This window comes from Sorex fumeus, unplaced genomic scaffold (assembly GCF_029834395.1).
Source record: "Sorex fumeus unplaced genomic scaffold, SorFum_2.1 ptg000022l, whole genome shotgun sequence".
Lineage (NCBI taxonomy): Eukaryota > Metazoa > Chordata > Mammalia > Eulipotyphla > Soricidae > Sorex > Sorex fumeus.
The window spans coordinates 2,011,453-2,025,265 of record NW_026606079.1 but is presented as its reverse complement, the minus strand read 5'-3'; the positions used below and the strand labels follow the sequence as shown (position 1 = coordinate 2,025,265).

Here is a 13,813-nt window from a genome sequence, read left to right as displayed (position 1 = left end):
ATCGTGGGGCGGGAAGGGGCGCCTCGGGGCCCCTCTGGTGGCTCCTTGAGCACTGGGAACCCGACGTGCTCCCAGGGCGGCCAAAGGACACAGCACACCACCTAGAACCTGTCAGTTCTCATCTGGCTTCCCGAAGGAAGTACAGGACTGAAGTACAGGACTCAGCGCGGGGCGCCGGGGAGGGCACTCCCGCGGCAGCAGCCCCTCGGGGCGCCCGAGCTCCGGACACCCCGGCCCCGACCTCGGTGCTGTCATCTTTGGCGAGCAATAGCTTTAAAGAAAAATAAGACACTGAAACAGACCAAGGATCGCAAACATGGCTGCCCTAAGGAGAAGGCACCGATTCCGAATGTCCGAGCACCAGGTGCGAGTGGGAGGGCGGCACCATCCTGGGGGCACACGCTGAGGGCTGAAGGCAGAAAGGGGTGAGGCCCCGCTCCCTCGGCGTGCAGGGCGCAGGCAGAGAGGGTGGGAACGAGCGGGGCGGGGGCTGAAGCCCACTACACTTATAAAGCATGATTGTACCCTAGGTGGAGGGAAGCGCCGATCGGGGTGTTTGGCACGGTGAAAGCGACGATGCAGTCTGCCAATACCTGGTGATTTCCAAGAAACATGATTATCGCTTCGGCAGACGCCTCAGGAGAACAGGAAGCTTCCCGCGGGCAGCGGGCCCAGCCGCTGCGGGTGGCGGGAAGCAGGGCGGTGCCTTCCGCGCCCCACGCCTGTTTCGAAGCTGCTGACGGATGCGCTGACCGAGGGGCTTGGGAGCTCGAGCCGGAGATGGTCCCCGAATCCCAGAAGGTCCCCGCGCGCAGCGCCGGCACGCGGGACGAGCGAGGATTAAGGCAGATGGAGAGCACAGGACTGCAGTGGAGCCTTTTTGGTAATAGCTGCTTGTCCACAGAGATGGGATGCAGATGGCTGGGTGGCGTCCGGGATACCTGACCGCGGGGACACAGGCGCCCGCACCAAGTGCTCGAGGCGACGCTCCTCAGGAGGCAGACGCGTACCTGACATCCAGAACCGAAGCAGCCTGCGGGCACAGGAAGACCCAAGCTCAGAGACAACAAGCTGCTCACTCCGGCACATCTTGGGGGAGGCCGCGCCAGGACACCGGGGCCCGGCTCTGCCTTCTGGCTGCGCCCTCGCACGGTGGCCCTGCAGACGGCAGGGTTCTGGCGCGCTAGCTGTGCTGGGTGGAAAGGGGTGGCAGCCACCCCGTTAGTAAACAGCCCCGGTTCTGCTGGGCAGGACGCAGACCGCGAGCACAAAGCACTGTGTACTTCAGGGAGTCACTCCCTGACCAAACGCGGGCCCGCGCGCAGGCACTGGCAAGTCACCAGTCACCGTCCCGTCATGTCAGGCTACCCTAGGGACTCTGAGTAAAAAGTCAACACTCGAGGGGTGGGTATCTCAGTGGGCCCTAGCCCACTTCCGGAAGCACTTCAGTGAGGGAAGGTGGGGTGTAAATGGTGCCAGGGAGTGAACTGGGGGGTCTCAAACATGCAAAAGGTGAACTCCGCCACGTAAGCCTTGGCACATTCAAAACGTCAAGCCAACAGACCCCCGTGTTATGGGAACGCCTGGAACTTCGACACTCTGCATCTACAACACGCGCACCCGAGGGCCACGAGGAGGCCTCAGACACGCACCAGAGCCAGCCTGGCATCAGCAGCCTCCTCCCAAGCGCCCCAAGGCTGCTGGTCTGAGTATTCCTTTCTCAGAGTAACATGGAGAGCGCACCCCACGGTCACTGCAGCAGGAGGCCTGGGAGAAGCACAGAAGGGGTAGGTGCGTGTGTGCGAGAAGGGAGGAGACAGACAGATGGACTGACTGAAGAGAGAGGAGTCGGTTTCTGAGGGTATCTGCTCCGAACACTGCTCGGAAGCGTGGACAAGCACATGCACTCTCGCAATGTGGCTATCCCCCCTGCTGACCGACCCCTTCCAATGCTCCTAACCATGTCCAGGACTTCCAAGGCTAATTCGCTGCTATGGGGCGATCAGCCTGGGACAAACATCTCTGGCCACGAACAGCTTTGTTGCACCGCCTGCCAGCCACGCACCCGCTGTGTGAGAGTTTGCAGACTCACCACAGAGCTTTTCTGGCAGGAGGCTCAAAGAAGTCTCGCCTCAGGGCTTTCCCTGGGGCCTGGGTCTGACCACCCGCCAGGAGCCGTCTTGATCACTGCCAGGTACAGTCCCCAAACCAAGCCGAAGCGTTGGACCCAAGCCAGGCCAGTGTGCTCCAATTCTCTGACCGTCCCAATGCCTCAGACCCTTTCCAAAATGGCAGAATGCACCAAGGACACCCACCAGGCCACAAGGCTCAAGTCAGTGCCATCCTGTCCAGAAGGCCAGAGGAAAGAGGTGGCACAGAGAATGTGAAACAGGTCATTTCCAATCATACCCAGGGGCGTGGGGAAGATCGGTGAGAACACGCCCTTCCTCAAAGAGCTGAGCCAGGCCAGTAAGACCAGCAAAGAATTCAAAGGCAAAGTGACTGGCAACAAACTTTGCAGGGCCCTCCCTGGTGAGGGGGAGTGCGGAGCGGCTGGAGCGGGAAAAAGCCTCCGTGAGCTTCCTGCCTCAGCTCCTGTGAGCTGCCACCATCCCGGGGAGGACTCGAATGCCAGCCACCATGCTGAAGGGCCAGCCAGCCAGCAGGCCCAAAACTCATCCTTCTCTGAGCCAGGCAGCCGCAGAGCCCTCCCACTGGAGGCCCGTGCGTCAGCTGCACACGCGCAGTGAGATGACCACCCTTCTCATGGGACCGAGCTCTGGGCACTTCCAACTCACCACATTAAGTCAGAGTTCTTACTGTATTCAAGAAATATTGGTAACGTGAAATATTTTGTAGCCAAGGGTATCAGGCTGGAATTTTGTCTAGGAAATAAAATGTGGATAAAATGCACAGTGTTCAACAGTCACTGAAGTCAACATAGATCATGGTATTGAGAGTAAAAGTCAAGTAATGAACAGATGAAAACCTACACATCCCTACAGCTGCCGAGCGCCGGCCAGAGGCTGTCCTGTTCACTCACCTCGTCCTCCTCTTCAGGCAGCTTGAGCGCCCGGTCAGGGGACTTGACGGGGTTCTGGCTGCTGGGCCCATTCGCCTCTTCTTTCCCGTGCTCCGCCTCCCACTCCTGTAACACTTCATCTATGTTGAAGCGGCGCCGATAATTTACAAAAAAGTTTTTCACTTGTACCACTGATTTGTTCCCAATCACATCTGAGATTGCCTGAAAATCTCGGCCATACTTCCTGATGGCTGAAGACAGAAAAAAAAAAAGAGCATTAACACATGAGAACAGCAATTTCTGCAAAGCACCACTGAGTCTCCGGCTGCAGAGAGGAAAACACGCAGGCACGTTGCCTCTCCCACCGCGTGCCATCGACCATGGCCCTCCCAGGAATCAGGGCTCCCCTCCCCTGGGGTCCCCCAGCACGGATGTGGCTCTCCAGCCACGTTCGCAGAAGCCCTCCAGCAGGAAAAGCCTAATGGTCGGTCCACCTCTCCGTGGAATCTACTTCCTGACTACTCAGGACCTAGAAAGATGCTAATATATATGTCACACTGTCCTCCCGTTGTTCATCGATTTGCTCGAGTGGGCCCAGTAACGTCTCCATTTTGAGACTTGTTGTTACTGTGTTTTGGCATACTGAATACGTCCCGGGTAGCTTGCCAGGCTTTGCCATGCGGGTGAGATATTCTCGGTAGTTTGCCGGGCTCTCCAGAGGGCCGGAGGAATCGAACCCAGCTTGGCCGGGCTGGCTGCGTGCAAGGCAAACGCCTTACCACTGTGCTATCGCTCCAGCCCATATATATATATATATATATATGTATTTTATATATATATAATTATATATATATTCACTCCTGCAGAAAATCAGGCTTCCAGAATTTACATCCTGTGCGACAAAGGCAAGGCTGAGGGAAGGTCACATGCTGGCCACGAGGGTGCAGCGTGTCCCTCAGCCCTTAGCGAGGAGCAGGTCCCTACCTTGGACGGCGAGTAGCTGCTCTTCTGTGGTCCAGCGCGCGTTGCATTTCTGAATGACCTGTCGGCCAAACGACCCGGTTAGCATCTCCACCCACACAGGAGCCCATTCCGTGAGTGCCAAAGCTTCCTCCTCTCTGACCGGATTTTCACAACTACGGTGAAAACCCTTTAACAACATCAGCAGCGCACAGACTCTCCAAAGGGACGTGTGTGGCTCTGAGAGCAAGTTCTTCCTTCTTTCTGGCTGGCTGAGCACTGAGCAGTGGTCAGGGGTGCAGGGCCCCCAGTGATCCACCCCACCAACCCGCTCGGCTCCTGCCACGCAGCACTGCTCGGGCCAGCCGTGCTGTGGGCTAAAGGGTACACCTGCAGCGCTCAGGGCCTATGTGGTGCTGGGATCAACCTTGGGGCCTTGGTCACCAGGCCCAAGGTTACAATTTTGGAAGGGGTGGCGAGGAGGGAGGCACTTTGGGCCATAAGGCGCTGGGCTGAAACAGGACCCCTGCATGCCTCCACAGCACCAACCACGAGGTGTCCCAGCTTTCAACTCTTGGTTTGTTTGCTTCTGGGCCACACCCGGCAGTGCTCAGGGGTCACTCCTGGCTCTGCACTCAGGAATCACTCCTGGTGGTGCTTGGGGACCATATAGGATGATGGTAATTGGACCCAGGTTGGCTGAGTGCAAGGCAAACGCCCTCCCCACTGTGCTATCACTCCAGCCTCACTGCCACAGGTTTAAATTCCTAAACACAAGACTTGGGTATGATGACTAGGCCAGTCTTAACATAAACCTACCTCTGGTAGTCGGTACGGTTCTATCCCGCCATCAAGTTTTTCTTTGAGAGCACTGTTTGTCTGTTTAATATTCTGAATCTAAGAAAGGAAAGTAGTTTCATTTAAAAAATGAAAAACGTTCATAAAGGTATGAAGACCCACAAACAAAGACAACTAAAAGAACAATCTAGAGATGTGCTATCAGCCAGGCAGAGTGCGGTGTCACCCCAGGGCGAGAGCAGCCTCCGCCCCCAAGCCCAGACGCCCTCAGGACACAGCGGCTGTGCCAGGTGCCAGGGCAGCAGACGCCAATGGGGGCAGAGCCCACCGACCCACACTCGGCAGCTGGGGGCTCGCCAGGCCACCTGGCTCAGAAACAGAACACACAAGGGCAGCCAACGTCACCAACTTGGTTTTTCCATTATTTTCTCTCATGGGAAAAGAAAAAACCGAAAGCCCGGCGAGCCAGGCCAGCCGGCCGGAGCCCCCCACTGCTCACCACAGCCCTCCTTGCCCAAAGGACAGCGGGCAGGCGCCTGCCCTATGCGGCCGACCCAGGTTCCGTGCTCAGGTTCCAGGGATCCTGGGCACCACAGGAGTGACTGCTGAGAGTACAGCCAGGAGGAACCCCTGAGGAATGTTGATTGTGGCCAAGGAAAGAGGTGGGAGATTGTCCTTGGAGCTCACGGTGGGTGTCCAGGGCCGCAGGGACTCCCTCCCTGCCCCCACCCTGAAGTGCTCGTGAAGGGCAGAAACGGTTCCTGCCTGTATGAGGCCACAGCAAGAGCAAAGACCATTAACTCAAGGAGGGTCGAGCAAAAGATCAGCAAGAACCTGCATCCAAGAACATTCTAAAGGAATGAACACCAACGACCAACGGCTGCTGGTACGTCTCTTGCTACTTGAGAAAAATGAACCCCGACTCCGAGGCCAGGTCTTTGCCGCTCTCACAGATGTTATCTGAGGAGCCAGCACACAGAGAACCCCAAGGTCAGTCACCGCATCTCTGCACCCAACCTACATGGCCAGTCTCCTTTACGTGTCCAATTTAGGCCTCTCCTTACAACAATGTCAACTCTGAGCAGCAACTTGCAGAAAAATTTCTGCTCTTGGGGGCCCGAGCAATAGAGCGGACAGGGCACTTGCCAGGCATGTGCCCGGAGTAACCCCTGAACACAGTGGATATGCCCAACCCCATCTCCAAAAAGTTCTGCTCTTGGGGCCAGAACACGATGCCAGAGTTTTCCAGGTAGACGGGCCTTGTCCAGCAGGGCCGGTGCTCCTGCTCCTGCCCGCAGCCACACCAGCAGAGAAGGCGCAGCCCCGCCGGCCAACGAACGAGGAAGCTCAATGCGCCCGAAGAGCGGCACAGAAGCAGCCCAGGCAGCCCTCGGTGGCGTCAGAAAGATGGGGGTGAGGCGGTGATCGCTACCAGCTCGCTCTTATTGATCTCGGTTCTGATAATCCCACCTGCCTTTGGATTGTGACACAGTATGGAGGAATTTTTTTGTGCCCACTAAGGGGGCAGGCTGGGATGGTAGGTGGGAACCAGGGACACTGAAAGAGGTAAGGTCACATGGGTGGGCGCCAAGGATTGGCGCTGGAACATTTAATGCCTGGAACAAATGACAAATTGGAAAATCAGTGTTAAAGAACAACAAAACGCCGTCCACAGAGATTTCTGCTCTGGGCTCCCGCGAGGGGGCTGCAGCCCCACGAGGAGTGGGTTCTATGCACCGAGCTTCCAGAGGCTCGTGTCAGGGACCCCCGGGCAAAGGTGCCGAAGGGCCACAAAAGCCCAGTCCTGACCCGGGAGGCGCCTCCAGCGGAAGGCTGTCTGTGTCTGGCACTGGCTTCGGCGAGGCGCTCCTCAAGCGAGAGGCAGCTCACAGAGGCTGCACCTGCGAGGAGGACGCCCCGCGAGGAGGGACCGGGGACCCGCTCTCCGCCACTCTACGACAATTGCCTCCCACTTCGCCTTCCAAGAAAACCACCAGGATGAGCAGGGGAAAAGCAGGAAAAACGAAACAGAAGGAACACCGGCCGAGGACAAGGCAGGCCGCTTGGCTGCAGCGTCCACTTAAATGGACCCTGCAAAAATCAAACTGCACCCACAGCTTCTGTTTTGCTTTTTTTCTGAGTCACATGTGGCGATGCTCAGTGATCACTCCTGGCAGGGCCTGGGTGCTGGGGATAGGACCCAGGGCAGCCACATGCAAGGCAAGAGCCCTTCTCACTACACTATCGCTCCGCGTCAGGAACAGTTTCTTAGGCCACACACAGAAGGACCCCCCAACCCCCGACTACTTTTTTGCGAAGGGCGGGAGGCACAGTGCGGGCACCCAGGGATCACTCTGGCAGTTCTCAGGAGACCATATTGGGTGCCAAGAATTGAAGGGGGTCAGCTGCACGCAAAACAAGTGCCCTCCATGTTGGACTTCTCTCTGGTCTAGGAAAGGCTCCTCTGAAACAACCGCGGGCCCAGAGACAGCCAGGGGCGAAGGGCTGCCCTACAAGCTGCATGAGCCCAGCTGAACCCTGTGTCCAGACTCCAAGGCAGCAACAGCGTCACTGATCCCTCGGGCCGGAACAGAGTGTGGCCCCGGAGCACCGCAGGGAAGTCTCAGGCGCTACAACCAACACACACATGCACTGCCATGTGTGCGGCCCCACCGCGACTCCCAAGACCACCTCGACAAAGGAAGGAACTAGGAATAGACACGTCACAAAAATGAAAGCAGATGGAAAAAAAAAAACCCTACGATCTTTATCAGAATATTCAAAAAGTACCTAGTATCGGAAAATGAAGCTGTCGTGGACATATCAGATCTGAACATAGAAAGTAAATCTCTGGGCGAGATCAGAGAGCAAGCGGGGGGTGCACGCTCGCCCGCATCCGATGTATGCCTCCATTTTAAGCTTGACTCTGGATTCTCTGGGGGTGGGGACACGCACAGGGACTCGGGCGCTGGGGGCTCAAACCAGAGCCGGCCACACGCAAGTCAGGTGCTTTAACCCCGGTGCTATCGCTAACTCTTTATTTTGGTCTAGAGATTTATTACCATCCAAATCAAGCTTCTAACAGAACTATTCTTCCAGAAGTTGAGAAGGTGACTGAATTTAACAAGGCAAAGCAAGGGCCAGAAAGAGCCACGACAATCGTGGAACACTTAGACACCGATCACTAGATTCAGAGGGTTGCAGAGCAAGCAGAGGGAGAGCCCGCAGGCGGGACGGGAAGGACAAGCTGCCACTCTGCAGAGATTTCTGGGTGAACGGAAGATCAAAACACAAACGCCCCCGTGAGGAAGTCTTTCCGCCTACGGAGCGGAAGCTAATGGGCTGGGCACCTGGGTGGGACCCGGACCGTTCCAGGAGTACCCCGAGCACTGCGCGTGGGCCAGACACCCAGAGGGGACCAGCCCAAAGGCACGTCCCTGAAAGGAAGCGGAGAGGCAGCACAGTCCTGACAGGGCCTGCCCACGCTGGCACTGACCCCTCCGGTCGCTGCTGCTGACACCGGGGAGATTCCTGCTCCAGCATCTAGGAGGGAGAGGCCAGTCCTGACTCAAGGAAGTCGCAGCGCACCCCGAGGGCCACGGGAGGCGTGGCGGGGGAAGATGCGGCCAACAGGTGCTCTCCACCTCGTCACCTTGGTCACCGTGTCCACAGTGCTGACGGGGCAGGCGGCGGGAGAGCAGGCGCGCGGGCCGCCTGTCAGGCACTGGGGGCCACACGGGCCCATCTCTGGGCCCGGCAAGGAGAGGACGCACCGACAGGCAAGAGGGGAGGCGAGGGGCGAGGGCAGCGACGTGTGAGCGTCTCGGCCTGCTCCACGCCTCGTCGCTCGGAACCCAGACTCCTCATTCCTCACACGCAGCAGCTCGCTTTCACACTTGTGGCGCGCGTGGGTGTCGCACCCACCTGCCGCTTGATGGACACCAGCTCCATGTCCAGCTGTCGGAGCACGGTGGCGGCCGCGCTGGCGTTGGCAGAGACGGCCTCCACGTCCTCCTGAGAGAGGAACATGCCTTTGGGGGGTTTCCTCTTGGCTCTGTTCTTAGCTTGTGTGCTGTGTTTCTCCTTCTTGATCTGAGGAACCGTCTCCGAAGGGGGCACCTGGACAGCACACATATTTGACGCAGAAAAGTAAACAATTCAAGTGCCCGATTGGCAGGACCAACATCGCTCCCTGCACCAGCCACCCTGGAGGCGAAAGCATCAGCCTCTGCACTCGGGTCGATACTTCAGGGCATTCCAACTCCCTCCTGGGCCAACAGGGCTCTGCACTCCCGTTTCGAGCGTCTAATAATCACATTCTCGACTTCCGAAATGAGGGACATAGGAAGGAAACCCCTGTATTCTCCTCTGGTGGGCATTGTATATACGACAAGGATGCCACTCGACCTGAATCCCACACAAATAGATGGATTTTGATCACCAAAATGAGAAAAATGATTCAGCACACGTATAAAGATCCATGTAATTCTCACACAGGGGCCAGAGTGATAGTACAGCAGAGAGGGCATCTGCCTCACACGCGGTCGATTTGGTTTGATCCCGGGCATCCCAAATGGTGCCCCCCAGCCCTGCCAGGAGTGACCCAAAAACAAAAATAATTCTTTATATTCTTTATATACTGGTCATAGAAATTTAGATTTTCAATGGGAAATATCACCATTTTGAAAGGTCACACCCGGCCGTGTTCAGGGCTTGCTCCTGACTCTACATTCGTGGGTCACTCCCGGCGGTACCTGGGGAAGCACACGGGGTGCCGGGGATCAAACCCAGGTTGGCCGCGTGCACACGGCACGCACCCTCCCTGCTCTCCTATCTCCCCAGTCCCAACAGGAAAGTGCTATTGTTTAAAGAATAATGAAAATGCTTAGGGCAGCTGTGTAACGTCAAAAAACATATCCTGTCACTTAAAAACACATGACGGGCTGGAGACAGCAGGAGTAGGCTGGAGAAGGAGCTTGTCTCACATGCAGTGGACGTGGGTTCGATTGCTGGCACCTCATATGGTTCCCCAAGCCTCACCAAGAGTGATCCCAAAGCAGAGAGTCGGGAGTAAGCCTAGCACCCCAGGGTGTGGCCCCAAAACCAACCAACCCAGAAAACTGCTTTCTCTTAAAACCACAACCTCTGGAGATGAAATGCAGTGAAATCTTGGCATCTCCCTGGCTTCCATTCTCAGAGCAAGAAGGCGTTTGCAATTGCCCATAATTTCATCTTGTAATTTGTATTTTAACATTTGTTGATAAAGCAGAAAATATGTTCACATTTTAGAAGCGTAAACCCAAGAGACCATGCCAACTAGGACGGCAAAAATACAATCTTGAACAAGATTCCAGACACCACTGGTCCGCGTCCCCCGCCAGCGAGCTCGGCTGCGCAGCACGAGGCTCGCGCCCGTCTGAGGCAGCCTGACAGGAAAGAGAAGGCACCACCACGCTCCTTCAGTCAGAGGCTGTGTGACGGGAGACTCTCAGAACTGCTATAGAGCCTTTGCCTCCCTCGCACTGTCCCTCTGGGAGCCTGCTCAGAGGCACCCTGGCCCTGCCCTTCTCCTGAAGGACACAGTGTCCTCTTGGGAAGGAGAAGGCGGCAGCGGGCACGGGCTCTGGAGAGTGGGAGGCCCCGCTGCCCTCCAGGCACTACCGAGCAACCCCCCAGCACAGCGCCACCTGCACTGCGCCCCACAGTAAAACTGACCACAAAATGTCCCATTCGGAGTTGTTCATCTTTGGAGTCTGTCTAAACACTCTTTTTTTTTTTCCAAACTCTGTTTCTGATGAAAATAGACAAACCCTCGATGTCCACCAGCCCAGAGAAACCGAACAGGAGCTGACAACATCATGGTGGGGAAGTCTAACACGAGGCCATGTGGCTCTGTGCCTGGCGTCAGCCCCCCTCCCAACAGTGGGCAACGCGAAGACAGGCAGGACCCTCAGAAGGAGAGCCCAGAGGCCCCCAGAGGCTGGAGGAAGATGATGGCTACTTAGAAAACTTCTTCAACCTCCAAAGAGTTTCTAATTTTTTTTTCTTTTTTTGGCGGGTGTGGGTAGATTTGGGCCAAACCTAAATTTGCGGGGGAGGGATACCGAGGGCACTGGTGGTGGAAAACGTGCACTGGTGGGTGGACCGGTGTTCAATTTTTGTATGACTGAACCCAAACACGAAAGCTTTGTAAGTGTAGCTCACAGTAATTCAATTAAAAAAAAAAGTCATTATGTTTATGGTGTATATGTGTGTGTTTGGGGGGGGGGGGGGGGCGCTGCGCATTCCCGGTCATGCTCAGGACTTACTCCTGGCTCTGGTGCTCAGGAATCACTCCTGGCAGTGCTTGTGGGACCGTATGTAGTGCCAGGAATCAAACCAGGGTCAGCCACGGGCAAGGCAGGTGCCTTAAGCCCTGAACGTTCTTCTCTGGCCCCTCACTGTGTCTGTTCTTAGACGCTGCCACTTAGGGGCCATAGTGCAGCAGGCAGGGCTGACTCGGTCCAGATGGTCCCTGGGTCCAGCCCGGGCTGCCCCCAGAGTGATCCCTGAGCTCAGAGAGAGCAGTTATGTCCTCCGCACCTATGGGTATGGTCCCCAAACAAAACCAAACCACAAAACCCACTTCCATTTAAAGATCAATGTATCAAAATGCAAAGTTTAAAACTGCAAGTGAAATCTGATTTCCTCAACAATCCAATTTAGCTAACCTTTAAAATAATCCTGTTATTTAACAAATCATACAAGGTGCTTGGCAGTGGTGAAATCAGAAAGAACGAACCGTTTCCAATTTAATGATTTCTGCAAAAACAAGCCTTAAAAATATATCCGGGAGGGAGGGGGCGATCAGAGAGAGAGTACGATAGCACAGTGGGGAGGGCATTGGCCTTGAATGGGCCCATCTGGTTCGGGTTCGATCCCTGGCATCCCATATGGTCCCCTGAGCACTGCCAGGAGTAATTCCTGGGCACAAAACCAGGAGCAAGCCCTGAGCACTGCTGGGTGGGACTAGACAAACCCAAACAGAAATATAATACTTAGTAAACTCTTGACTGGCCTTTGTAAACTGGCTTTTTCTCACCCCTTGTGACCCCCCTACTCCTACTCCTTGTGACCCAAAAAGCCAAAAAAAAAAAATCCCAGGCAGAGGAGGCAGCTCAAAGGACTGTAGCACACGCTCTATCTTGCAAGAGCCGAGCTAGGAGTAGCACCTGGGCACTTCTAGGCCATGGCCTTTTTTTGGTTTGTGGGTCACACCCAGTGATGCTTAGGGGTTATTCCTGACTCACACTCAGGAATCACTCCTGGGGGTGCACGGGGGACCACATGGGATGCTGGGGATCAAACCTGGGTGGGCTACATGCAAGACAAATTCCCTCCTGCACCCTCCCTGCTGTTCCATTGTTCTGGCCCTGATCACGGTCTTAAAATGAAACAACAACAAAAATAAGCAAAACAAAACTAACCCAAAACAGTCCCTAAAGTTGGGGTGTAGCTCAGTGGGAGAACACAGGGCTTACATGTGCGAGGCTTAGGCCTCGATTCCTAGTGCTGAAGGTTCTTACTTTTAAAGAACACAAAAAATGTATCCAGCACTCTCTTATGCCAACGATTCAACTACCAGAAATTAATTCTAGTGGAAAAGTAAGTTATGAGGTGTCAGCATTACAGCATTGTATGGCCTAAGAAGCAGGAAAAAAAAAATTAAACCCATGTAAGATTCATGTTTTCCCTTGGACATGCATTCATCTTTCTCTCCCCTCGCATCTGTCTCTCTAAATCTCTTTCAATAAAAACTATTTTGCGGGGGCCAGGGTGGAAAATACAGAGGGTGTTTGCCATGGACCTGGCCGACCTAGGGATTTGATCCCGACATCCCATAGCATCCCATATTGTCCCCTGAGCACCGCCAGCAGTAACCCCTGAGCATCACCAGGTGTGGTCAAAAAAGAAAAAAACAAAATCTATTTTGCTTCACTTAGAAAAACGGACCCATTGATCAAAGGTCTGTATGATGGAATAACACTATAGAGCTCTGTATACATATATATAACCAGCTGTAGTGTTTTTATTAAACAGTCACATAAGATCCCACAGAGAGAGAGAGCGCGCGTGCGTGCGAGCTTTCTGTTGAGGGCTTCATCCAGTGCTGCTTGGGGCTCTGTGCTCAGGGACATGCAGTGCTATCTGGGGTTGGCCTCTGTCCTGTCTCTGGAGCCCCACCACCAGGAGTGATCTCGACCTGTCAGGTGTGCACCCCGTACTATACTCTGCATCCCGCCCTAGGCATCAGTGCGGGGGACAGAGAAGGTCATCAGGAAAGGGTCACCCTTTAGGGAGTAGGTCAGGACACCCATCATTTTAACTTTAATTTCGTTAGCTGTATTTACTTTTTTTTTTTTTTTTTGCTTTTTGGGTCACACCTGGCAATGCACAGGGGTTACTCATGGCCCTGCACTCAAGAATAACTCCTGGCGGTGCTCAGGGGACCATATGGGTTGCTGGGAATCGAACCTGGGTCGGCCACGTGCAAGGCAAACGCCCTACCCGCTGTGCTATTGCTCCAGCCCCTGTATTTACATTTTAAAAGAAAATAACATGTACTGCTGCCATAATCTAAGTTCAGCTGTCAGCTATTCTCGTCTGTTCCACTCTTGGGAGACAGAACCCTGGGGCTGGGCTAGTGCCCAGACCTCAGCAAACCGCTGTGGGGTAATGCCCCTCAGCCCATTCTCGCTGGGACGCGCTCACGGGCACCCCGGGGAACTGCGCAGAAGGGCTATTCTGGGGGGCGCAGCTCGTGCCAGAGACCCAGACCTGATCATGGACGATTTACGATTGTTACTTATCTTTCAAAATCACAGGCAACTGCAGGGATCATGGGCCCTGTCAGTGAAACCGAGACTCAAACCTCTGCCTGATGATGACTTCCAGGGAGGAAATGTCGAGGGCAGCTTGTCCTCACGTGGTCGGAGAGGACTTGCTGTGGGCACCCCACGTCCGAGGCGGGGGGGGGGGGGGGGGGGGGGGGGG

At 55.2% G+C, this 13,813-nt stretch overlaps 1 protein-coding gene across 1 annotated transcript in view; it reads right to left on the bottom strand.

Annotated features, from left to right (window-relative positions):
• Positions 1-209: 209 nt before the first annotated feature.
• RCOR1 (REST corepressor 1) overlaps positions 210-13,813 on the bottom strand; it is a 94,957-nt gene continuing 81,353 nt past the window's right edge. The window contains exons 8-12 of the mRNA XM_056113689.1: positions 8,705-8,899; positions 4,802-4,879; positions 4,007-4,064; positions 3,044-3,273; positions 210-1,033 (exon numbers count right to left, since the gene is read on the bottom strand). Coding sequence (XP_055969664.1) covers positions 992-1,033; positions 3,044-3,273; positions 4,007-4,064; positions 4,802-4,879; positions 8,705-8,899 — 603 coding nt within the window. The 3' untranslated portion in view covers positions 210-991. The remainder of the gene's footprint in view (positions 1,034-3,043; positions 3,274-4,006; positions 4,065-4,801; positions 4,880-8,704; positions 8,900-13,813) is intronic.